This window comes from Phragmites australis, chromosome 5 (genome assembly GCF_958298935.1).
Source record: "Phragmites australis chromosome 5, lpPhrAust1.1, whole genome shotgun sequence".
Classification (NCBI taxonomy): domain Eukaryota; kingdom Viridiplantae; phylum Streptophyta; class Magnoliopsida; order Poales; family Poaceae; genus Phragmites; species Phragmites australis.
This window is the reverse complement of record NC_084925.1, coordinates 584,690-610,608: the sequence shown is the minus strand read 5'-3', so window position 1 is coordinate 610,608 and position 25,919 is coordinate 584,690. Positions and strand designations below refer to the sequence as shown.

The window sequence follows — 25,919 nt, the reverse complement described above, 5'->3', positions numbered from 1 at the left end:
CCGCGCCAAAGGTGTTGACGCGGATGTCATATTCTGAAAAAATTCACGTGCCTGGTGTTATATTCTAAAAGGCACGCGAATTGGATGGCAATTCCAGAGAGGCACACGAATTGAGTGGTAAATACTGAAATTATTTGCCCTATTTTTGGTGGGTCCATTGAAACAGACAGGAACGCCGGCCCATCCATGACACACTGCTCCACTCCACTCCACTCCTAAACCCTCCGTCGTCTCCTCCACCCCCGCGCCGCACCCAAACCTCCCACCTCCACAGCCATGGCGCGCCGCCACCTCCGCCTCCCCCTCCTCTCCCGCAATCCCCACGCGCCTGTCCCTCTCGCCCGCCGTGCTCTATGCGCTTCCACCACCCTCGAGACCCCCGCCTCCGCCGTCGACACGCCGGAGGAACCCACTGAGGGGGCGACGCTGGCGCCGGCCCCCGCCCCGCCGAGCCGCGAGGAGCCCATCCACGAGACGATCCTGCACATGATCCGTCTCCGCCCGTGGACGACGCGCCTCGAGAACTCCGTCCGGCTGCTCTCGCCAACCCTCAGCGCCCCGCTCGTCCACGGCGTCATCTCCGGCGCCGGCGCCACCGGACGCGCGGACCTCGCACTCCAGTTCTTCCGCTTCGCCTACCGACGCGCGGGGTTCCGCCCGGAGCCCGCCACATTCGCGCTCCTCGTCCCGATCCTCGCCTCCCGTCGCATGCTCAACCACGCGCGCTGCCTCCTCCTCGACACCATGCCGTCCTTCTCCATCGCGCCCGACGAGGCCGCCCTCGCCGCCCTCATCGCCGCCTACGGCAAGTCCGGCATCCCCCAGGAGGCCGTCAAGCTGTTCCGGATGATGCCCGACCTCGGCATACCCCGCACCGCACTCTCCTACAACGCTGTCCTCAAGGCCATACTCTGCCGCGGCCGTGAGGCCATGGCCAGGCGGATCTACAACGCCATGATCGCGGATGGCGTCGCCCCGGACGTGTCCACCTACAACACATTAATCTGGGGATTCGGCCTGTGCAAGAAGATGGAGGCCGCCGTTATGGTGTTTAGGGACATGAAGGGTCATGGGGTCACACCTGATGTGATGACTTATAACACCCTGCTCAATGCTTGGGTGCGGGCAGGTGACCTGGAGAGTGCACGCAAGGTGTTTGACGAAATGACAGGGGAGGGGATTGAAAGGAACTCAGTCTCATACAATGTCATGATCAAGGGATATGTGGCAGCAGGAAAGGTGGAGCAGGCAGTGGGGTTGTTCACGGAGATGGGCGAGAAGGGTGTGAGGTTGAGCGAGAAAACGTTTGCTGCGTTGATGCCGGGACTTTGCGATGATGAGGGGAAGGTAGCGGAGGCCCGGAAAGCAGTGGATGACATGGCAGAGCGCCGGCTCACTCCAAAGGACAAGTCGGTGTTTTTCAGGCTTGTGAAGACGCTGTGCAAAGCTGGGGACTTGGATGGGGCGTTGGAGGTGCACCGGAAGAGCGGGCAGTTCAAGCATGTTCTGGTGGATCCGAGGCAGTATGGAGTGTTGATGGAAGGCCTGTGTAAAGGTGGCAAGCCCGATAGTGCTGTTGAGGTGCTAGATGAGCTTATGGAGAAGGGGACGCTGACGCTGCTGAGCCCAAAGAGTCCTGTGCTGGAAGCATCGGCTTATAACCCAGTGATTGAGTATTTGTGCAACAATGGAAGCACTAGCAAGGCTGAGACATTCTTCAGGCAGCTGATGAAGAAAGGTGTGGATGACAAGGCTGCATTCAATAGTCTTATCTGTGGACATGCAAAGGAAGGCGTTCCAGAGGCAGCACGGGAGATTCTCGCCATTATGACACGCCGCGGTGTCCGAACTGACCCTGAATCACATGCACTGCTCGTTGATAGCTTCCTGAAGAAGAACGAGCCAGCTGATGCAAAGACAGCATTGGACAGCATGATGGAGCAGGGTCACCTGCCGAGCCCAGCTCTGTTCAAGTCTGTCATGGTGACCCTCTTCAATGCTGGTCGGGTTCAGTCTGCAAGCAGGGTCATGAAAAGCATGATCGAGAAGGGGGTTACAGAGAACATGGACATGGCACATAAGATCTTGGAAGCTCTCTTCGCAAGGGGCCATGTGGAGGAGGCGATCGGCCGTGTCAATCTGATGGTGGAAAATGGATGTATGCCTGATCTAGATAAGATGCTGGTCGGACTCTGTGAGAATGACAGAGTGATGGAGGCCCAGAAGCTGGCTGATTTTGCGTTGGACAGGGACTTTGATGTTAGCTTCTCGACCTATGACAGAGTTCTGGAGGCCCTGTACACTGAGGAAAAGACATTGCCTGCATACTCCATGCTTTGCAAGATCAAGAACAAAGGAGGTGTTGTGGACCAGAAAGGCTGCGATGCTTTGATGGAGAGCTTAAAATCTGAAGGGTACTCAAAGCAAGCAGATATATTGTCTAGGATCTTGATGGAGAATGCACCATCAACGTCCAAGAGGGGCAAAAGGGTTGCCATGGGTGCGTAGTGAGTTCTGCCATCTCACAGTAACAATCCATCTTTTTTTTTACTTGAAGAAAGATATTACGCCTTTCTTTTCATCAATGCTTCTTGAGCTATTGATCTAGTGGGATTTTTATCCTATGAGACAAGAAGCAGGTACATTTACTTTCTCTTTGCAGAATCCCTGATTTATTCTGTACCATGTCTTAGTGAGGAAAACATATGCAATAATCGACAAAGATGTACTTCCAGTTATGAATTTTGTTGCAAAATTTAGCATTATAACTAACATACTGTACTGCAATGTTTTTCAGTGGCTCTGCCAAAGACTCATCCTTAAAGATTTAGTTTTCGCATGAGGCTAAGTAAGGAGTTACTCTGTGCTTTTCATTCTTTTGAGGGTTGAAGTATTGATCCCATTAGCTACATAGGGACTGCTAAGAGATAATATGCGTATCTGCATCTGTTTTGTTCAGTTACATGCCTATACGGTTTGCTGGACTGGTGAACTGTCATTTTTTGTTGCTATAAATTTGGGTGGTGTGTTTTCTTTGTTCCTGTTCTGTTGACGAATTAATCTTCAATTCTCGATTTGCCACTTGACTCCATAGTACCAAATGGTAAGGATTGCACTTGAAGGTGTATTTTCTGCACAACATTTTTTTACGTGTTCTGGTTGTATTCCAATTTGATAACATTGCCTTGAACATCTGTATATCAAAGCAACTTGTGGGATCATTATTTGCTGTTGATCATTTCAAGTTTTGACCATTTATTCTTGTTTGTTGGTAATACTAGTACACAAGTATAAATGCTCGGATTGTTGTCGTGTTGTGTGTTAGAAAGTGTAGCTACAGTTGTGATTGCAAAGAAGGGGACTTTCATTCGTACAGTTTTTGATGATGCGGTTTGACCCATGTTTGTTTCAATATCCTTTCTTTAAATTGTGTATGATGTCTACCTGTTATGTTGTGCATATCATCCTTTTGTCTATTCTTTTTCTGGTCATGTGAGTGTGGAATAGCCAACAAAGTATGAACCATACTTGCCAATTACAATAAAATTTCATAGCCATTTCAAGATTGAATTTCTGGCAGGTTTGGTTTTCATTTTTCCTAGTCATGTTTTGCATGCAAAAGTTTGAAGTGGTGTTTTCCTCACTTATTATTATTGTATCCTTTTAAACACCATTTCCATTGTCATTTTCAGATTGTAGTCTTCTAGTGCCACTGTTAGTTTCTTCTTTCAGCTCTCAGTTTTGCTGCACCTGAAATTTGCATGATGTTGGTTTTGCTCCTCACCTCTGTAGGCCCATTTTTCATCTACATCCCTTGCATCTGGATGAGAACTCTAGTACCTTATCACTGCTCTCATTCATCTCCATTTACCTGTGGGAGGAGATTTGGCCTTTTCCGTTATCGAAGATGATAGGGCATTCTCCTAATTGAATTTGGACCTTACATCTTGATGCTGCCACGAGATATTTCTTGCAGCCACAGTGCTGCTGCGGGCCTCTCACAACAGCAGTATGGGCTGGACACATCCAAGAGAAATTTGTCGCACACATGCCATGTCGATGAGCCTTGGATGATCACAGATGGATCCGACTGAAAGGGGCCGAGCAGTAGTCCTTGTCCATGCCTGATGCATCCCTCTCCTCTCATGTCGACACTAGATGGTCGACTGTTCGTCTGTTGCTTTTTTTTTTTGGTTCTTTCTTCCCTCGTGCATCATGCCTTCTCTTCAACACCTCCAATGCAGGTTTTTTTCTTCTGCTAAATGCTAAATGTATATATGTATTCACGCCTAAAAAACCCGTAATTCCAGACTCATTTGCCAAATGCATCTCGTTGAAACGCACGTGTTTTTTTTACGAACGTATTGATACCCACACAAATGACAAATCCAATGGTCACAGAAATTGAATGAAGAGCAAAAATTCAGGTGGCTTACGGACAGCGAATACGGATTTTTATTTACCAGATGAGAATGAGAATGTAACTAGTGCTCCTCTTCCTAGGCGCTCAGCTCGGCCGCTTTCACGAGCTTGGTGAACGACGTGCCGTCGATTTCGAAGTCGTCGTACCGCCGGAACAGCTCGGCGATGAGCATGCAGGCGGTGTCCACGACGGCCTCCTTGGCGGCGCACTGCTTGTTCCCGGTTGCCGGCTGCGCGGTCTCCGGCCCGTTGGACCAATACACGTACCGCAGCAGCGCCTCGCCCTTGTCGCCGAGGAACCTGTCCGGCACGAACTCCTCGGGCCGGTCGAACACCTCCGGGTCACGCATCGCCAGCGGCTGGTACCCGCACAGCAGGTCTCCCTTGGCCACCGAGAACGCCGCGCCGTGCGACCGGAGCACGAAGTCCTTGCGCGCGCGGCCGAACTGCAGCGGCACCGGCGGTTGCATCCGGAGCATCTCGTACACCGTTGACCGCACCAGCGGCATCTCCCTCACGGCGGCGAACCCGACCTCGCCGTTGTCGCGGGAGCCCAGCACCCGACGCACCTCCTCCCTCAGCCGCGGCCGCAGCCCGGCGGGGTCCTCGGGCTCGCCGACCTTGCCCATCAGGAACGGCAGGAAGACCGAGAAGCCGCCGAACGCGTTGAAGCCCAGCACGAAGAGGACGTTGTTGATGGCGTCCTTCTTTGTGATGCCGTGCTTCTCCTCCGCGAGGGAGATGGCGTCGGCTCCGTTCTTCTCGATGAAGCGGTAGAGCAAGTTATAGCCGGGACTGATGATGAAGGACGGCAGGGGGAAGGAGTGGATGAGCAGCTCCTCCAGCGGCTGCGGGATGACGCCGAGCTTCTGCGTGGGCACGATCTGCAGGCCCAGCCATATGTCGAGGATGAGGTAGCCGAACCTGTCCACGAGCGAGTCGGCTGCCGGGTCGGCGCCGACGAGCGCCTTGCAGAGGAAACTGAAGATGCATTGCTGCAAAGGGGAGACGAAGTTGGCGGAGCGGTTGTCGCCGTTGGCCTTGGCGAGGTCGGCCTCGACAGTGTCGAGCATGCCGCCGACGCCGGCGCGGAACTCGGCGGCCCAGGTGCGGGCGCTGCGGTGGAGGAGGTCCATGGCAAAGGCCTTGATGCGCTCGTGCTCGGGCTCCTCGGTGTCGAGGAAGACACCGACGCGGGTGCCGCCGGTGAAGCCGACGCCGGGGTTGTAGGGCCCGATGAGGATGTCACGCTTGTCGACGAGGGCGGGGTCGAAGAGCGCGGTGAAGGCGGCGGCGTCGACGACGGCGACGACGCGCGGGTCGACGCCGAGGAAGAAGGGGAAGGTGGGCGGGATGTTGGCGCGGAAGACGGTGCTGCGGTGCGCGGCGGCGCGGCGGCGGAAGAACTCCTCGGGCCCTTGGAACCAGAAGTAGTCGAGGCGGTCACGGAGGGGCCCGAGCACCGGCAGGCCGTAGCTGCCAGGTATCGGGCGCGGCGGGGGCGTGGCCGAGGCTGTGGCCGCAGGAGAGAAGGACGGCAGCATGGCGTCGTCCTATATCCCGTGTGTGGCGGAGATGTGGGAGCTGCGGCTGGCTCACTTGACACTGGTCAGTGAGCTAGTAGGGACTGGAGTGAGGCTGCACGTAGTACGTACTTGTAGCCGGTGCTGCAGTTGTAGCGCGCGCGGAACTGCAAAACAATGCAACAAGGAATGGGCACGTTAGCATTGCGTTGTGCCGACGATAACAGTCTACCGATCATGTGGGCCCGCCCAAGATCCTAGTGAGCATTGTGATTGGCTTACATTTGCTTTCTTCTTGGCAATTTCTTTTGTTTTTTTCTCATTTGATGCAAGTGTTTATAATATAGGCTCATACAAGAGGTATATCTATGGACACTTAACCTAAACTAGGCAATAGGGGTATGCACTTTTTATGCATATTTAAACAATCTCTATCATATATCTTACATGATCAAACGATTTATGATCAAGGTTAATCTCATGTCTCCATTCCTTCATCCCTGCTTCTTTCCTTCTCTGCTCATCAAATTAATTAGCACTAATTTAGAAACCTCAATCAATGTACACGCTAAACTGGAAAGTTGTGCCGGTTTAAGGTAATATTATTTTATTCTCGTGAAAATTGTTTTCTCCTGTCACAATATTATTGATTTTCACATACGTGGTTGCTAGTTAGTGGTAGAAAGTTTAGTCATATATTATTTATCTAGGTATAAGGGTTCCTCCTTATCGAGGGTTAATTCCTGACAATGATTCTGGAATATACCGGTTGATACCCGCGTGAACGACACTTGCGGTATGCGTGTGTTTGTGATGAACTTAAGAACACAGTGATTATACAGGTTCAAACCTCCCTAAGAATAATAGGCTTACATCATGTGTATTTTGTTATCACTGTTTATGAACTAGTTACAGATGAATTTTTTCACCCCTCCCCCTTATAGACCTGATCCTCCTCTCTTTATATATTAGAAAAAATAAGAATTTATAAGTAGGTCCTTTTCTGCTGACCCATACATTCGCCAACCTTTCCACCCCTAGACCCATTTAAAATGGGCAGCACGTGTGCCCCTTTTTGCTCTAATTGTGACGCCCGTTCAAATTGTTGAGCAGCCCAGCCCAAACCTCGGTCCCGGCCCAGCGCAGCCCAGCCCGACTTCACCCTCGCTCTCTAGCTGACAGCCGGGCCCCACCCGTCAGCGTTTTCTTCTCCACGCCGCGCCGCGCCCGCGCCTGCGCTCGCTCTCGCAACCGTCGCGCGCACACCGTCCGCTTTCGCCAGCACGCCCCGCCCCTCACGCCCACGTATCCGCAACGGTAGCGCTTCCCCCTCGCCTATAAAACCCCCCTGCTGCGCGCCGCCGCCCCACCTCCCCAATTCGCCGAAAGACCGAGCACCATAGCCGTCGTCGCCGAGCTCGCCGAGCAAATCCACCGTGCCCGAGCTTTCCCCTCCGCGTCTGAGCGCGCCGCCGGTTTCGCCGAAGCCCGTGGATTCCGTTTCACCGCTCGCCGAAGCCTCCCCGTCGCTGGAACCGAGCTCTCGTCGAACACCGGTAAGCACCGCCGCCCCCTCGCCGTCATCAGCATTGCCCGGAGCCGCATTCAGTTGATTGACCCCTTCTCCGGCACCACGTGCTTCCCAGGAACTTTTCCCGACCGTTGATTTCAACTCTCCGTCGCCGCAGTCGCGAGTTCACCGAGCTCCGACCTCCGCCGTCCGCTTTTGCCGTCGTCGACCACCGTCAGGACCTCCCCGGCCGTCGACAAGCCCTCGGTGAGAACCCCCGCTCCCTTCCCATTCGTTTGCGCCGTTTCCCGTAGCATTTGGTAGTTCGTAGCGCGTTTTAGTGTGTCGCCGGCGAAGCTCCGGCCATGTCCGCGGCGGCGCCGCCGTCTCTCTGTCGCCGTTGGTCATCGGGTTCCCCCAACCCCTCTGAGCCGTTGGATCTCATATCAGCCTAGTCAGCAGACTCGTAGGCGCCATGTCAGCCCTCCGAGCCCATTCAGCTTGCTGACGCATTAAATAGATTTTTCAGTACAAAAATAATTCATTAATTCCCAGAAAATAGGTAAACTTACATTTAGGCCCCTAGACTTTTCTGTTTTCACAAAAATACCCCTGGATAGTTCTGTTTTATGCTCTTAGGCCCCTAAACTTTTGGATAATTGCATATAGGTCCCTGAACTTTACATATAAATCCCTAGTGCCCTTTATTTTTACAAATTAGTCCCCGTAATCTTTCAGAAAAGCCCATGTAAAGTAAAACTAGCATAACTTTTTCATACGAGCTCCGATTTAGGTGATTTTCGCGCTCCCGAGATCGTGGCAACGTGTACTGTCATTTAGTAGCCTTTTTAGAGTTATTTGCCCCTATTTTGTATGCTGTACTTAGCTGTTATGTTTGTTTGCTTTTCGGTGTGCGCTTTGGCTTTAGGAGACGAGCAGTGTGTCAGCTTTCAAGACCAAGCATTCGAAGACTTTGAGCAACCTGCATTTGAAGGCAAGTGTTCTTGACCAATTTGATACCATTGTAGGATATTATAGTTTTACTTTCCTTAGTTGTATGCTTGTTTAAATATGGAATCCCATGAGTAGGGTTTTACTAGAATTTGTGTGATAATTCCTTGTAGCCTCTGTTGGGTCATGGGACATGAAATGGGTAGCTATGCTAGTGTAGTCAGGGTTGGAGTAAATATTAATTTTGAATAATGTCTATGTAATAAAAATTTGGGGTATGGTAATCTTGTAGTAACTTGGAATAGGGATCCTAACTGGATGGCTAGTATGAGGTGGATCTACACAGCAGGGATTGTGTATGTTCCTGTGTGGGATCCTAAGGACCGGTTTGTGAAGCCTGTTACCCGGCATAACAGCACAACCATGAGGCCTACATGGGTACAGCTTGGCCAAGTAATTAGTTCCCTTCATATTCTGTACGCACCAATGGTCCGTTAAGTGGCACAAGAGGGGGCCTCTGCAGTGGATGAAATCCTTGTTAGCGGTGAAACCTTAGTGGATGCTTATAGATTTGGAGACGCTTTGTAACGGTCTTTTAGTGAGACTCCGGCTCTACACCCCGGAAGTGTAAAGCAAAACGGGAATCACGACTCGTGGGTAAAGTGTGTAAACTCTGCAGAGTAATAAAACTGATTGATCAGCCGTGCTCGCAATTACGAGTGGGCTTGTACTTCTTCATAATTAGTGGGGTTTCTGAAGGGTTGGTTTGGGTAGTCGGGTGGTGGAACTCCCGATGAGTCGGTAGCCGGATATGGGACATCTGGTGAGTCTGGTAGTCGGATGGAATCCGGTGAGCTGTGTTCTTCATTTGTTGGAGTTATAATCTAGTAATTGGGTTGCTAAGTCATTTGAGTCTTGTTTAGTTAGGCTTAGTCGCAGTTATCCCGAGTTAAGCTTTTCCTTGTTATAAGCCTGCATGTCATACTTTTTCCCTCACTTGCTGAGTACTCTGTGTACTCACGCTTGCCTTCTCCCAAACTTCTGGATAATGCTCAAAAGGTGAAGCGTTCGAAGACTTCCTGGACGATGGTGCTGAATTCTAGAAGGAGGAAGGCGTCGCTCTGAAGACCATGTCATAGGCTGGTGTTTTCCTCGGACAACGCCTGTGGATGGATGGGAGTCCTGCTGTAGCTTGAAGATCTTTTAGTGTTTTCTTTTAGACCTGCGGGTCCTTTTGTAAGGAATGTTTTCGTTGTTAATGACATAGTTTATGTTATCACTGATGATGTCACTACATGTATGTAAACTTGATCCTGGCATACATGTGGAATACATCTGGTTTATTTTCTTGAAAATCAGGTGTGACACTAATGAAGCTACCAAGCTCATCTCATCTGTTGGACACCTTCACGCCTACGTCCTCCCGGTCAGCTGGTCCATCCCGTCCCATCATCGTTCACGCACGCGCGCCTGTGAAGCAGTCTGACACGCCTGCGAGCCTGTACCATGACGATTAATGCTACGGGATAAGGCATGGCACCACTACGCCGGCCACAACCTATCCATCGGGGAGGAGTGTTTGTCATGTGACCAGCGAAGGCTGGTCGTGGGAATCCCTTATATCCTGATCACGAAGATATAGACTGGTCATGCGGTGGGACCTTGGTCCGAGAAAGAATCCCTGGCCAACTGGTATTAGCCGGTGTGAGTTCTCAGACCAGGAGACCCTTATTCTATACACCGACACTCCTCCTCCCTTGTATAAAGAGAGGAGGGATTCCCAAGTTGTATACATTATGATCAATAAAGTTGATGAGAATTTAATAATTAAGAATTTACAAAAAGTATGTTACATACTAAGGATATAGTACCATCGTATATGTATATGCTATCTTGTGCAGTAGTTTTTGCCTGTTTTAGAGAGCTTCGGTTCCAAACTTCACTGTGGATCTAGGCGGAGCCCTTCCAAATACCCCAGCTCTACCAATTCATAGATCAATCAACTCCACGAAGTAAGCCGAGTTACAATTCATTTTGATAGAGCAACTAAAAAGCTCTATAAAATCTTTTTTCTAATCTCCTCGTAGAGTTAAGATAAATCAATTGCAATTGACACGAAGTAATACCCGTTACCAAGATGTCGTCCCCGAGCAAGCACCGCGAGAAGAGGCGGATGGTGTTCTTGTTCTTGGTCCCCTTTCCAAGATGTCGTCCCCGAGCAAGCACCGCGAGATGGACCTCATGATGCTGTGAGGATTTTGGAATGGTTCCTTGCTTTTGATTCTTGTTTTGTGATGGGTTCTCCTTTTGATCTGGTCTTTCTTGGGGGTTTCTTGGTGTCACAGGATGATGAGCGACAATAAGGTGGAGACAGTGAAGGAACTGACCCTAGGTCAGTTGGTAAAGCTCCAAGGGTGGAGCCAGCCGGCCAGGGATCGATCACTGGTCCCTGCAGGCCTCCAAAGAAGGTTGGAGATGTTTGCCCCTTTTTTTCTAAAAAAAAAGGTGGAGACAGTGAACAACGGGATGCAGGAATTCTTCGTCGAATTCAAGGGTCCTACCGAAAGTGCGAACCCTCTCGCGAAATCCGGTTTCGTCCCTGATGATCTGCGTTCCTGATTCTGATCTAGGTGTAGGGGGTCAAGCAAGTAACCGCGAATTTTGCCTGTTAATAAGTGTGCTGCAATTCTATGCTGATTTTGCTGTATGCTGGGTGGATTGGGGATTGCTCAGTTGTTCAGTTGACCTGAAGCATCCCATCGTTTCAGTGAATTTGAGTATTTTTTTTGGGTGTTATGGGGAGAGAAGCTGTGTTGTTTGTCTAATGAATGTGTGCTCAATTTGGTAAGTTTTTATCAAGATAATGCAGTTCATTTTGGTGATAAAGTTTTTTGTGGACAGAAGCTGCTGCATAATTTATCATCTCCTGTTTATTTCTTTGAGACCTATAGAAACCAGGAAGAGTTTTTGCCGGTCCAGCAAAGAAGAAAGATCTGGAAGAGCTTCTTGCTGAAAAGACAAGTAAATACATAGTAATTGAAGTGAACAAATATTTGGTCTTAATATTCTTGATCCTTTGGAAATTGACAAAATATCCATGTTTGATGCTCATCATATAACTTCACTTTTACCATGTCTTCGATGCTATTTGGTATCACATTATCAGTATTGATACGAGGAGTTAACTTTTATTAATAAAACTAAGATATGTTGAATCAAATGGGGCAATATTATTCCCACTTGTATATTTCTGACTTGGACTTCAATTCTCTAATGTTCTGTCTTGTGAATGCAGATTGCAGAAGCAAGCCTTCAGTATGAGCAAGACAATTTTCTGGGTTTTAGTCATTATTCTTGATTTTTTTTTTCCTTTCACAATAAGTTATTGTTACCAATTTTGCCGGCTTCCAACGAGATTTGTATATAACTTGAAACGTGAGAATGAAAAGCGAATTTGTACTGGGTACCTTTCAGTATTTTTAGCTAGTACAGAATTGCCTTGCTCTTTTTTTTTAAAAAAAAAAGAGAGTCACTGTTCTCCTCTCCTGGTGGTTTCCTCCACATGTTCCATTGGCTTATTTGTCAACATTTCAGTGCGCTGCAAGCTAATATTTTGCTACGTTGAAAACACTGGCAAAAATTTTCATCGTGATGCGTGGAGGCCCAAAAATACGTGGAAGGGGCCACTTGTAGAGTTCAAATTAAGATGATCATTGAAAAACTACGCTTTCAATGAGCTTGAGAACCAAGCAACAGTACTTGAGCGAGTACGTGTTGTGTAGATAAGTAGATTGGAGTAGTGGATTTAAACTAACCGCAGCTGCTGGCAGTAACCGCCATGTCCACGAAGCCCTAAAACACGTAAGCGTGTGGTTACTAATACTTGGCCATAAGAGCACGTTGACAAGAAGTTAGTGATGATCCCTGCAATGGTGCTAACCGCGCCTACTATTCCGGCGTGCTTTGACCGCAAAAAATGCATCGTTTCTATTTGCGGCGACCTATATATATGTATATACGGCACCGCAGCCACGGCCTACAGCGAAGGCGGCGTCGATCACACCCACTGCATCATCCATCCACCGACCCATCACGGTGAACGCCTCGCCTCGCTCATTAGTGTGACGACAGGCCCGAACAGCTCCAGCTTCGCCGCCGGCCGGCCGGCTGGCGGCGCGCCGACGCATGTCCAGCCGCCGTCCATGGACGACGCCTCGTGCGGCTACTGCGGTGAGCTGCGCGCGCTCCTGCACTGCGCCCAGCACGCGGCGCGCCTCTGCCTGCCCTGCGACGTGACCGTGCACGCCGCCTCGCGAAGCCACGAGCGCGCCCCGCTCTGCGACGGCTGCCACGCCGCACCCGCCGCCACGCGCTGCATCGACCACGAGGCCGCGCTCTGCACTGCATGTGCCACCGCTGCCTCGTGCGACGCCGAGCGCCACCGCCGACGCCCGACACGCACGTACACGGGGTTCCCCGAGCCGGCCGACCTCGCGCGCATCCTCTCCTTAGGCACCCTGCCGCCGTCGCCGCTCCCGGAGCCTAACACATGGGTCCCCGATTTAGTCAACATCGAACTACCCGCAGAACTGTCGAACAGCGCTTGGGGCAATGGTAATACCATTATCACTGAGGTTCGTAGTTCTAATCTAATCTTGGTCTTTGATAAACTGAACATATGCATCCTTGCGGCACTCAAAATCATCCTCTGAAGAATGGCCAATTGAGATGCTTGCGATGATGCTAACTAACCCATCAATAATAACAGCTGATACATGTTTCTTTTTTGTTGTTTTTTTGCCGTTTCTTTTGGTTCGATCAACGCCTAACTTTAGGCACAGATCCTACAATTTTTTCTTTTCATTTCCGTTTGATACATAGTTACCATCAGATAGCTTCATAGGAGACGGAGGCAACTTGGACGATCAGATCAGTGCAGAGATGGCTGGATCAGCAGCGTTACTGAGCGGCCATGGCGACGAGTTCTTCGCGCAAGAAGACTGGCCGATCCTCCACGATGTGGGGCTCGACGATTTCAACTTCGACTCGAACTTGTCAAACTCCGTCAATCCGATCGGTCGCACGGAAGGCGTTTTCGAGGTATAGGCAACAATTGCATATTTGCCCATCTGTGCATGCATCAGTCAAGTTCGTCTGAATGTTCTTGTTTTTCTTTTGCATCAGTCAAGTTCATCTGAATGTTCCTTTTTTTTGTGTGTGCGTCAGTCAAAGTTCATCTGAATGTTCTTATTTCTTTGCATCAATTCTCATCTGAATGTTCCTTTTTTTTCTTTTCTTGCATCAGTCAAGTTCATCTGAATGTTCTTTTTTTTCTTTTGAATCACTCAAGTTCATCTGAATGTTCGATGAGTCGTAGTAAAGATTTACTAGCTAGCGCACTGCTACTCATACATTTGTTCGGTACCATTTTTTGTCAGCCACAGGCATCTGCTTCGTTGGGTTATGATCGCCCGTCAATCTCATCGTGTTCGGAAACCATTATGCCGTCTGATGCATTTCTGCAATCTCTGACCAGTAACAGTGCAGCTTGTCAGTTCAGTTCAGTCGGCACAAACACCAGCAGCAATGTGATGCTGCCGCGGGACGAGCTCCCGAGTAGGCATTTCGGTTTCGAAGTGCCGTCGGCGGCCAGTCAGGAGGCGCCGCCGCCGGAGAAATCAAGCCAGGACATGGAGGCAAGAACGAAGCAGCGGGAGAAGCGGCAGCAGGCTAAGCAGAGATACAACGACAAGAAGAAGAACAGGAGGTAGGTCACTCTCACTGACATCCATCGATTCAGTTCATCGATTTGTGGCATCAAGTTCTAGAGAAATTAACGGATCAAATTCAAATGCAAATCCACCGTACATAGCTATCATTTAGTAGCTAGGTGTTTAATTAGCAAAAAAAGATGCTGATGCTGCTATTGACAGAACCATGCATTTAGCTGTTTTTCGTAAAAGTAAACAAATAGTAACAAGTTGTTGATGCCTCTTTGGTGATTACAGTTTACAAGCCCTTTCGATTGCATTTGCAGGTTTGGCAAGCAGATAATGTACGTATCCCGGAAGGCAAGAGCAGACACACGGAACCGTGTCAAAGGCAGATTTGCAAAGGCTTCGAGCAGTGCTCATGGCGACAATCCAGATATGCAGCCCTAGCTGAATTACATATATAACAGTGCATTGGGGGTAGGAAGAAGCAAAACATTTTTTCCAGTCTTTTTAAGCCAAAAACATTTTTCCAGTATAGATAGGTCATACATCAGGTACTGAGGAATAAGTGTAGGATCATAGGTTGTTTATTCCATCAAATATTTATCTTTCTTCATTTCCTCAGTTATTTTTTTAGCATAGGATAGTTTTAGATGAGGTAATCTTTTTTGAGGGAATTTTTTTTTACGGCATAAACCAAGGGCTCCTGTTTGTAAATCATTACAATTTTGCAGGATGAGCCCTAGGAGGTCTAGTCTGTTTCCTTTTGAGATTTTGACAATCACTGTCATATGATGTAATAAATGGAATCTTGTATGTTATGTGTTCTTCGTATACGGATTTATTGAGATTACTATATTCCAAGCAAGTCATTGTGAGCGAAGTCACACCTACAATATCCTATACTACCTTAGGTTTTCAAAGAATTGGTTAGTTCAAAGCAAAATGTACTTGATTAGTACAAACAGTCAAACCAAAGCATCACGTAATTCGACAGTCATTGGCTAATAATTCATTCGTTTGTAACTTACATATTGCGAGCCCATAAAAGATCAGCAAAGTATAGTCTAAACCTGTGCAGTAGATTATCTCTCAAGTACTGCCACTGAACTTCACAGGTGTGTTGTTTCACTTACTTGAGTTTTGGGGTCACACATACTGCATTCATGCTTGCCTTCAGGAGGTAGTCATGTCACACAAAGCAACCTCAGACTTATCCAAAAGCATAGCACCTTGCAAATCGCAGGCCATTACGCTCAATTTGATCAGAGGCCCTAGAGCTTATCCAAAAGCATCCATTGTTATCCTAGTCCTTGACAAAGTAGAGATCCATTAGGAGGCTTACAGTGGCATTGCTCGTCATCGCATGGATGTTCTCCTTGACAAAGATGGCCGCGGGGCAGCCTTCACCGCCATGGCGGCCGGACCAACAGGATGATGGTCCACCCAAGCGTGGGCTTCCGTTATCACCGCCACCACCGGCAGCTCGCCAGCGGCGGCCATCATCGCCACCAGCTCCTTCGAGGGTGATCAACTACACTGCCACCGGCTGGACCAGCATGCTGGTGTTTGGGGACTCGACAGTGGATCCTGGGAACATCAACTGTATGTAGACGGCAGCCAAGGCCAACTTCTTGCCGTACGGCATGAGCTTCTATGGAGGCAAGCCCACCGGCCGGTTCAGCAATAGCCGCCTCATCGCTGACATGCTAGGTACCAAGCATCCGTTGACACCTTACAGCTGGTTTTTCCAATCACATTGTTGAATTAGTCCTACATCGAATATTGATGATAAGGAGCGTAACATAAAAGGCGAATGATCTCTCACCTATCAGACTAGTTTTTTAGGTTGAGTTGATCGATGACATTAATCGTGCACTACAACAGAATAGGTCATCTGTGCCGCTCTATCAGTGTCGGTTAGGTACAAACCGGCAGTGATGAAGTATTAGTATCGGTTCGTAACATTTTAAGCTCGATCAATGATTGAACCGGTTCGTAAACATGAACTAACACTGATATAGGGTTCGGATCCGAAAATTTACTTCAATAAAATTTTAGCTCGCAAGCCCTCACATCCGCTCTCTCCCATCTCCTCTGTGTCATGCGCCCCTCTCTCTTCACCCTCTCTCTCACTCTGATCCTCTTTCTCTCCTCCCTCTCTCGAACTCTCCTCTCTCACCGTGCGCCTCTCTCTCCTCCCTCTCTCGCTACCAGGCCTAGCACGCCGCCGTCAAGGCCGAGTTGGTGATGTTGTAGGAGTTAGAGCCAGAGCCGGCGCTGAACCTCAAGCTACATGCGCTCACCAGACTCAACTCCCTTGTCCACGCTTTCTGGCTGGAGATCTCCACCAGCGTCCACGCCTTTTGTTGTTGGTCCACGACAGGGCCGTGATTCGCTTAGATTTGGTAAGGGATTCAGGTTCTTGGAGGGTCAAAGATGGGTCTTTGGGTGGGATTTGTTGTTCTCGGGATGGAAATGTGGAATCTTGGTGTTGATTTAGCCGTTTCTTGGCACAAGATTTAGGGTTTTGAAGGTGGTTATGGTGGTGGGTTTGTGCCACCGAGAGGTATGGTGGCTGTGGCGTGCACAGAGAGGGCGATGAATGACATGCTGATCGGCCCAAATTGAGCTATGAACATTGAACTCTGCAATATCATCAACATGGAGTCGGGTCTGATCAAACTCTCTCTAACTTGTCTCTGATGTGTTTGTTCTTTAATATGTATGGATCAATGTTGATGTGCTTAGTGGTGCCTAAGCACAGCCAGCCTCATTTTAAGTTGCTTCACCGTAGTGAAGTAGCTAATGTCCATTACTCAACAAAGTACATCAGTCCAGTTTATTTAGAGAGTTTTGGAGACTTTTATTTTCTTTTATTTGTTTGTTTCTTTGTCCATTAGAGTGTTGTGTATGTGCTACATATGTGATGTCCCTTTAGCAAACATTGTGCTAAGACTACTACAACTATAATTGTTGGATGAGGAACATGCCAATGCAAGCGCTCGCTATACCCAAAAATATTGTATCATGTAAATACATGTATCAATAATGTAAATACTATGAGCAAGCTGCATATGTGCCGAAATCATTTTTATTTCTAGAATATGAGCTTATTTTTATCCATGTGATACGTATCAGTGCCGGTTCCTAATACCAACCGGCACTGATAGTACCTGTATCATTGTCGGTTCTCTGTTAGGAACCGGCACTAATAAAAAACCACAACTGATAATATTTTTGAGCCGACATTGATAACTATTTATACACTAATGGTGGCTTCAGTTGAACCTATGTGTATAACAATTTTATTGTGATTTAGGCTGAAGGCATCGGCTCAAGGGTATAGAGAGCTAGAAGAGGCTGCTAGTACTCTAACCCACATCACATAGATGGTCAAAATTGTGCATAAGTAGATTGTTCATGTTCTGCTTAGAATGTAAGTAATATGTGGCACACTATATGTTCCGTGGCTCTGCAGCGAAGAAACTAGGTATAGGAAGGAGTATTCCAGGTTCCCTTGACCCAAATTGAAGCCAGGGCAGCTCAGGACGGGTGTGAGCTTTGCATCAGCAGGCTCCGGATACGAGGATGCCACTGCCAAGAGATATGTAAGTCAGCACCATAACCTGTAAAAACTTTTCATCATAAAACTTAGAGTGAATTGCATAAAATTATAAATATTGTATCATACGTAATATAAAACTATTAATATTATACTTAGTAACACAAAACTACATATATCGTGCATTAATTTCATATAAAATATAATTTTAATTAGATTCATCTAAAAAATAGTCTTATATTTCTCTAAAAATCCTAAAACTTTTTTACGTGTTCTATAATACATGTGCAAACTATTTTAATTAGATTCAACCAAAAACCCTGTGTACAATTTTAAATAAAATTCTCAAAAAGACTATTTTTATAACTCCTAACAATTGTTAGGGTCTCAAATAAAATCCAAAAAATATGAGAAAATTGACTATTATTTTTCTTATATGATGAAATAATTTTTAAAAATATTTTCTGTCTTAGGTTATATGGTAAAAAAGTGAGTTCTCTGTAAGTATATAAATGGAGCATTATAAAGGACCTCATTTTTTTCACCATATAAAATATGGCTGAAAATAATTTTAGAAATTATTCTATCATATAAGAAGAATATTAGTAAATTTTCTCATATTTTTGAGATTTTATTTGAGACCCTAACAATTATTAGAAATTATAAAAATAGTCTTTTGGATAATTTTAGTTTAAATTCTATATAAGTTTTTTGGATGAATCTAGTTAAAATAGATTTCACATGGATTATGAAACACATATAAAAAGTTCTAGGATTTTTAAGAAAATAAGGAAAATGAGTGAATCTAATTAAAATCGAATTTTATACAAAATTAATACACAATACTTGTATTTTTATGTTAACAGACATAATACTTATAGTTTTCTACAATTCACTCTAAAACTTAAGTCAGGTGAGAAATGCTAAATTACATTGCCATAGGTCGGGTGTGCACAGAATTATCTTCGCCTCGTCTAAGAAAACATGGTAAAGCTACCACAAAAACTAGTGATTGAAACGAGCTGACAACTAACCAACTTGCCATTGAAAATAGGAAGGATAACATCAGCTAAGCAGACGGTATTTTTATGCCGAGTTACTCTTCCAAGTTAATTTTGGCTCTTCCAGGTCTGTATCTGGTAGTATTAACTAGCTATCTTTTCATCTTTGTCATGATAGAATGTACTTTCATTTTCTAATCAATTAGAAGACCTATGGCGTTACAAGAGAAATCTCAAGAAATTAGCAGGACCAAGAAGAGCAGAGCAACTTATCAGGAAGGCTACCTTCGTCGTGAGTGCTGGAACAACTGATCTGCTGTTTCACTATCTTCCCTCAAACCAGTCAGCAGAAGATAGCCAGCTGCAGTATGAGAACCAATTAATAGCTCGCCTTGCTAACTATACCCAGGTACGTGCTTGCCAAGCCGGAGTCTGATATTTTTCATATGTCGGCACAGTGCCAAGACCTAATCCTTACCATTTTCAGGTAATGAGAAAACTTGGAGGAAGGGGATTTATTTTTGTTAGAGTGTCCCCAATTGGCTGTTTACCTATTGTCAGAACTTTGCTAGGCACAGGTGCAGATAAATGCCATGGAAACATGAATTTGCTAGCAACTTCATCCAACGAGAAGCTAGTCGAACTGGTGCACCTTCTGAAGAATGAACCAGATACCAGAGCTACCTTCATTGATATTTATACAATCATAGCGAAAGCAACAATAGACCCCAATGGCTTTGGTATGTTTTGCTATAATCCGGAGGTTTTTTAATATAAAAAAGGGTGCACACCCCGTGGATTAACTGCTTATGGCACTAGTTTCTTTTAAACTACAGGACTGACAGAAACATCCAGAGGCTGCTGTGGAACAGGGGCGATTGAAGTTGGGCAAACACGCAGAGGCCGAAAAACCTGCACAGATCCCAGCAAGTATTTGTACCAGGACGCTGTCCACCAAACAGAGAGAGATAACCAAATAATCACGGATGATCTGATAATGAATTCAATTGGTGAAATCTATGTGTAGATAAAGATTGTGAATTCGGATTACATACCACAAATAAAATTTTATATTTTCTTCAGTGTAGTACATATGCAATTGGAGTTCAATAGAAGATATGGACTATGGAAGTTTTTGAGTTACCTCCATTATTGCCATGATTGCGATTCAACATGGCACAAATATTAGCATCAGGTTCGGGTACCGATTTATCTTCAACGAGACTTGAATTTCCTAGAAATATATGTAGTTCCCTCATAGGCCTAGAGCAATGATTCCAGACAAAAAGAAGAAAGGTAAATTTCGTAAAACTAACTATACTTTGATAAAATTATCGTAAAACTGCAGATTTAAAGAATAATTTCATAAAAATACATATTTAGTGCCAATTTTATCGTAAAACTATAGATACTTTGGTAAAATTATCACAAAACTATAGATTTAAGCAATAATTTTACAAAGCTACAGATTTAACGTCAATTTTATCGCAAAACTACATATTCTAGATGAGCTGTTCTCAGTCCTGTTACCATGACAATCGGAGCTCGCTTGTAGTTTTATAGTAGTTGCCAGCTCATGAAACGGATCATCTAAAAGCTCATGAAAGTACATATACTTTGGTAAAATTATCGAAAATCGTAAAATTACATATTTAATGAACAGTTTCACAAACCCACAAATTTAGCATCGATCTTATTGTAAAACTATAGATTTTATCGCAGACATGTTAACTTAACGGATGGACCCTGCTTGCAATCACATGAACTCTCGGATGATCCGTTTCATGAGCCGGCAGCTGCTATAGGACTGCAAGCGGGGTTCGGTCATCATGGTAATGGAACTGAGAACATCTCCCTAGAATCTATAGTTTTGTGATAAAATCGGCGTTGAATCTGTAGTTTTGTGCAATTATTACTTAAATATGTAATTTTACGATAATTTTATCAAAGTATCTATAGTTTTACGATAAAATTAACACTAAATTTATAATTTTATAAAACTATCATTTAAATCTATAGTTTTATGATAATTTTATCAAAGTATATGTAGTTTTATGAAATTTACTCAAAGAATAAACACCTAATGTGATCCAACTATTTTCATAACTTGTTTTTTATTTCTCATTATATAAGTTATATTATTTTCTAAATTTTTGGAGAGATAAATGATAGCATACTCTACACGATATATATATTTTAGAATTTTTAATGAATATTTTGATAATGTTTTAAATTTTGAGAGTATTGAAACACGATTTTTTTATTTTTAAATATGTTAACTGTTGAAAGGCAACGTGTAGATTTATAATTTTTTTAAAATAAATATATTTATAATTTTTAAAAAAATATATAAAAAAACTCCTCGCGGCCTTGGGGTTCTGCTACCCGTTGGATACGGAGCGGACCTGTCACTCACGTGCTGCTCGTGGCGCTTTGGAAATAGAAAGCTCTCTTTGTTGAAGACCTATGGCATAGCGGATACTCGAACGACGATGAAAATGTCGACCATTTCTCTTCTTCGCTCAAATTTCCATAATGAAATGAAAAGAAATATCAACCGAACAATCATTAATTTAGTAGGAACAGATTGTTTCGATGGATCAATGCAATGTGTTTCAAGTTTATCATCGAGGCAATGCAATGATTTGGATATGCAGCGACAGCATAAACCTATATGTAAGTGACAGGATGTCAGTTCATCCCTACTGCGTGCGTGATCTTCGCTGCCTAATAATACATGCGTGTCCTCCTTGCCATCTCAATTAGAGTATCAATCAAAATAAACCATCATGCAACGCAGCACAGCATAAACCATGATTCGTTCGACAAAACGATTATGCCTCATCAGAGCAATTATGAGGCAGACAAACATGAATGAGTAGCAAGGCAGAGAAAAGAGAAGAGAAATTGCGAACAAATGAATACTCCACTGTCATTTTTTGAACGGAATTACACATACTGCGCATACTCCACTGTCATTCACCAGCAAGTCAACTCATACGACGCTAATCGCTGACAAAAAAATAATAATCAGAAGCTGTATGCATTCTTGGAAGGCAAACATTGCAAGTACTCCTCCGTCCCTGCACCTTAATTGCGTGGCTCGGAATTTCACGAGCAATTATCGCTCGCTAATCAAGGTAGCTCTAGTGTAGTAGTGATTATGACGCCAGTTGCCATCACGAGAGATCACCTTGAAGAGCAAGCTGCTGCAGCACAAGCTTTCCTCAGCTGTAGGTCTTCCCTTGCAAGCAAGCTCGAGGAAGAGGCAGGCAGGCAGCCCCTCGCCCCCTTCCCTTCCCTTCCCCGAGTGGTAGCGCGTTCTAGTCGTCGCCAACGCTAAGGCCATCTCTCCTCCTACTTCGCCTCGCCTTGCCACCTAACTCTGCCTGCCATGCCGGGCCTCGCCGCGGCCGACAGCTCGCCCCCAGCGGCCGCCCCGCCTGCGCGGCGGCTCTCGTCGCCGCTGCCCAGGAGGGCGCCGCCGTCTCCCTCGCCATCCACCTCCTCGCGCGCCAAGCCGAGGAAGCCCGCGCCGGCGCCCGACGCGGACGAGTCCCTGGACAACCCGGATCTGGGGCCCTTCCTCCTCAAGCAGGCGCGAGACGCCATGGTCTCCGGGGAGGGCGGTGGCGCCGCGCGCGCGCTCGAGTTCGCTGAGCGGGCGGCCCGGGCGCTCGAGCGCCGCGAGGGCGCCGAGCTCGAGCTCGCCATGAGCCTCCACGTCGCCGCCGCGATCCACTGCGGACTCGGGCGACACGCCGACGCCATCCCCGTCCTCGAGCGCGCCGTCGTAGTCGTCACGACGCCGCCGGCCGAGGGCGACGGGGCCAACGACCAGCAGCAGGCCGAGGCCGATCAGAGGGGGGAGGAGTGGTCCCTGGCCGCCTTCTCCGGCTGGATGCAGCTCGGCGACACGCACGCCATGCTCGGCCGCATGGACGAGTCCATCGCCTGCTACGGCAAGGGCCTTGAGATCCAGATGGGCGCACTTGGCGAGCGCGATCCCCGCGTCGCCGAGACCTGCAGGTGATCATCCTCTGCTGTTTCTCGATCTAGATCTCATCTCTCCCAAAAGACGCCATTTTTTACTATCTCCCAACTCGTCAAAGCTAAAGGCGAGATTTTTTTTCCTCGTAACTGTTCGTTAGTCGTTACAGACAATTGCGGATCTTGATATAATTTGCGTTAATACTATTTCCTTGTATGCAAACACACACACACACACACCTAAGAAATCTAGAGAGGAGACATGACCATTGTGTTTCTTTTGGACAATGAGCAGGTATTTGGCAGAAGCGCATGTGCAAGCTCTGCAGTTTGATGAAGCAGAGAAGCTGTGCCGCAAAGCCCTCGAGATCCACCGAGAGCACAGCGCACCGGCATCTCTCGAGGAAGCCTCCGACCGCCGCCTGATGGCCCTTATCCTTGATGCCAAGGGTGACTACGACGGTGCCCTCGAGCACCTCGTGCTTGCTTCAATGACCATGGTCGCCAATGGCCGTGACATTGAGGTGGCGACAATTGATGTCGCGATAGGCAACACCTATCTTGCCCTCGCTCGCTTTGACGAGGCTGTCTTCTCCTACCAGAAGGCGCTGACTGTTCTCAAGTCTGCCCGTGGCGACGACCATCCTTCAGTTGCATCGGTCTATGTCCGCCTTGCAGATCTTTACCACCGAACAGGGAGGCTCCGTGAGTCTAAATCCTACTGCGAGAATGCCCTTCGTGTATATGCAAAGCCTGCGCCTGGTGCTGCCCCTGATGAGGTTGCTGGAGGCCTAATGGAGATTGCTGCCATCTATGAGGCACTTGGAGACCTCGACGAGGCCCTAAAGCTTCTTCAAAGGGCACTCAAGTTGCTCGAGGACTCACCAGGGCAGTGGAGCACTGTTGCTGGAATCGAGGCACAAATGGGTGTACTGCACTACATGGTAGGAAGGTATGCAGATTCAAGGAACTCATTTGAGAGTGCGGTTGCCAAATTGAGGGCTAGTGGTGAGAGGAAGTCGGCATTTTTCGGTGTTCTATTGAACCAGATGGGGCTAGCTTGCGTCCAGCTGTTCAAGATACACGAGGCTGCACAGTTGTTTGAAGAGGCAAGGGCAGTTCTGGAGCAGGAGTGTGGCGCTTCTCATCCAGATACTCTTGGTGTATACAGCAACCTTGCTGCAATCTATGATGCCATGGGAAGGTATGTGTTAATAGCACAAATTGGGTTCTTTTGCAACCTGCAGTCATTTTTAAATGGGTTCTTTTGCAACCTGCAGTCATTTTTAAAATCCAGTCCTATCATGGCTGCGAAATTCCATCTCGAATAATATAGACGGAGGCTGTAAAGCATCATGTGTTTAGGATCTCTAGATGGTTCTGATGTGGTCATAATGGTGTATATGCCTCATCATTTACAACTGCAAGAAGTAAATAAGTCATGCCTATGAGTTTTTCATGCTATCTGAAGGGGTGAACTTTTGTTAGGTTCCACTTCTAATGCTTGATGGAAATGGGCGGGTTTGCGTGTGTTTGTGCTTGGTGGGTGGGGTGGGCTGCTTCTTAAGATTATCCTATGTAACATTGCTTGATTTGAATTGGGAACAGCCTCATAAATTGCTTGATGATTTAGTTACCAGCTGATCATCTCTGCCATGTGATGGCATGATTAATTTCTTAGCGGTCATCTAGTTGCCCACATGTTGTTGCATCCTAATGAGTTATATGATACTCAACTTTTATGTGATTGCAAAAGTACCAAACCTGATGTATATTCATGACAAGTGGCCCATGCCCATCCATACCTGCTTTCCAAACTAACAAGCACATTAACTGTAGCAGGTCTCCGGAATTTAGGTATTTCCATGGGTTTATGTCGCTGTACACTTTATTTATGCCTAGGAAAATACCATCTACATTTCAACTTTGTTATTCTTGTTACATGATCCAACTTGATCAATTGATGTATGTATGCATTTCGCTTGTATCGTCAGAGTGGAGGATGCCATTGAAATCCTGGAACACGTGCTGAAGGTGAGGGAAGAGAAGCTCGGCACAGCAAACCCCGATGTGGAGGACGAGAAGAAGCGGCTTGCGGAGCTTCTGAAAGAGGCGGGGCGGTCCCGGAACAGGAAGCAGAAATCGCTCGAGAACCTGTTCGTGACCAACTCGCAGCGGGCTAAGAAAGACGCCGGGAGGAGGTGGTCCAACTTTGGGTTCAGAAGCTGAAGAGCTCCACGCTGCCTGAGCTCACCTCACCTGGTGCTGGCCTTTGTAACATAAAGGGGGCCAAAGAGCATGTGTAAAGAAGTTGTTGTAGGGTAGGAAGATGATGGTTGTGTTTGATGCTTGCTAAATGTCTTGTGGTCTATGACTGCCATTGTTATCCCGGGTTATCTCATTTTGTTTTCACGGTTATATTAAGTGGGTACTGTTGTACCTGGAGAGAATATTGTTTTGTGCTGGTGGGTGATGAATACCTGTGATTTATTTGTTACGTTCCATCCATTCATTTCTGCAGAATTGAAATGCTGTCCTGTGTTCCTTATCTTCTGAGGCATGTTTGTTTTCAGGTGTACCCTACCCTGCGAATGAATTAACACTGATGAAGAATGCAGGACTCCTACACGGCGTTGTGATCGTTTGTTTCTGTCCAAGGAATGTTCCCGGTTGCTGTTGGAGCAGGATGGGACCTCACCTCACGGCAACTCGCGTCTCAGCAGGTTGGAGCTGCATCGACATCGTTTGGTGACTTTGGTCCCATCCCATTCCCATGGAGGCATCATTCGGTTTTGTCGCTCAGGAAGAGAAGAGAAGAGAAAGAAGATACTACTTGAGCAATGCGTGCAACCCTGGGTAGCTGGCGATGACAATGTACCAAGGTGGCTTTGCTTGCTCCTCGCTCTCTAAAGAATAGTGTAATTTTTTTTATGAATCTGGAGCATGGCGCACACCACAAAAGGGATCCACATGTTCTCTCCGTAGATGATGATGATAGTACATTGCCCTACGTCGAACCTCTGTAAAGTTGATTATAAAAAAGAAGGTACAAAGTTATATATCGTTTTAGACTTATTTAGGATAATAATCTCACGTCCTGTTTTACCTTCATTATTCTCATAAAAAAATAATTACAATAGTGTATATCTAGATTTAGTACTGAAAAGCTCAACGAGTTATCTCATGATACAAGAAGATAGAAATGCAATCAACCAAGCCGATGGTGTCATCAAGTTCAACTAG

The 25,919-nt window shown here is 46.7% G+C and overlaps 5 protein-coding genes and 1 pseudogene across 6 annotated transcripts; 5 read left to right on the top strand and 1 right to left on the bottom strand.

The window, feature by feature from the left end:
• Nucleotides 1–183: 183 nt before the first annotated feature.
• On the top strand, nt 184–2,738 carry LOC133918199 (large ribosomal subunit protein mL102 (rPPR5)-like). The gene has a single exon (XM_062361944.1). The coding sequence runs from the start codon at nt 277–279 to the stop codon at nt 2,506–2,508; it is 2,232 nt and encodes a 743-aa protein (XP_062217928.1). The 5' UTR covers nt 184–276; the 3' UTR covers nt 2,509–2,738.
• Nucleotides 2,739–4,392: 1,654 nt separating this feature from the next.
• LOC133918200 (probable inactive linolenate hydroperoxide lyase) lies at nt 4,393–6,130 on the bottom strand. Its single transcript, XM_062361945.1, has one exon. The coding sequence runs from the start codon at nt 5,964–5,966 to the stop codon at nt 4,500–4,502; it is 1,467 nt and encodes a 488-aa protein (XP_062217929.1). The 5' UTR covers nt 5,967–6,130; the 3' UTR covers nt 4,393–4,499.
• Nucleotides 6,131–12,464: 6,334 nt separating this feature from the next.
• On the top strand, nt 12,465–13,131 carry LOC133917344 (putative zinc finger protein CONSTANS-LIKE 11). Its single transcript, XM_062361249.1, has one exon. It carries the CDS (start codon nt 12,609–12,611, stop codon nt 13,116–13,118), a length of 510 nt encoding a protein of 169 aa, XP_062217233.1. The 5' UTR covers nt 12,465–12,608; the 3' UTR covers nt 13,119–13,131.
• A 78-nt stretch (nt 13,132–13,209) lies between these two features.
• On the top strand, nt 13,210–14,976 carry LOC133917343 (zinc finger protein CONSTANS-LIKE 3-like). 2 transcript variants are annotated; one of them, XM_062361247.1, is made up of 3 exons: nt 13,210–13,506; nt 13,845–14,173; nt 14,444–14,976. In XM_062361247.1, exons 1-3 carry the CDS (start codon nt 13,348–13,350, stop codon nt 14,565–14,567), a joined length of 612 nt encoding a protein of 203 aa, XP_062217231.1. In that variant the 5' UTR covers nt 13,210–13,347; the 3' UTR covers nt 14,568–14,976. The 2 variants fall into 2 exon arrangements, with proteins under 2 accessions (XP_062217231.1, XP_062217232.1); XM_062361248.1 differs by having other exon boundaries at nt 13,255–13,506; nt 13,943–14,173.
• Nucleotides 14,977–15,508: 532 nt separating this feature from the next.
• On the top strand, nt 15,509–19,713 carry LOC133917284 (GDSL esterase/lipase At5g45950-like; annotated as a pseudogene).
• A 2,111-nt stretch (nt 19,714–21,824) lies between these two features.
• LOC133918198 (protein KINESIN LIGHT CHAIN-RELATED 1-like) lies at nt 21,825–25,180 on the top strand. The gene is made up of 3 exons (XM_062361943.1): nt 21,825–22,715; nt 22,972–23,880; nt 24,671–25,180. Exons 1-3 carry the CDS (start codon nt 22,081–22,083, stop codon nt 24,903–24,905), a joined length of 1,779 nt encoding a protein of 592 aa, XP_062217927.1. The 5' UTR covers nt 21,825–22,080; the 3' UTR covers nt 24,906–25,180.
• Nucleotides 25,181–25,919: the final 739 nt, after the last annotated feature.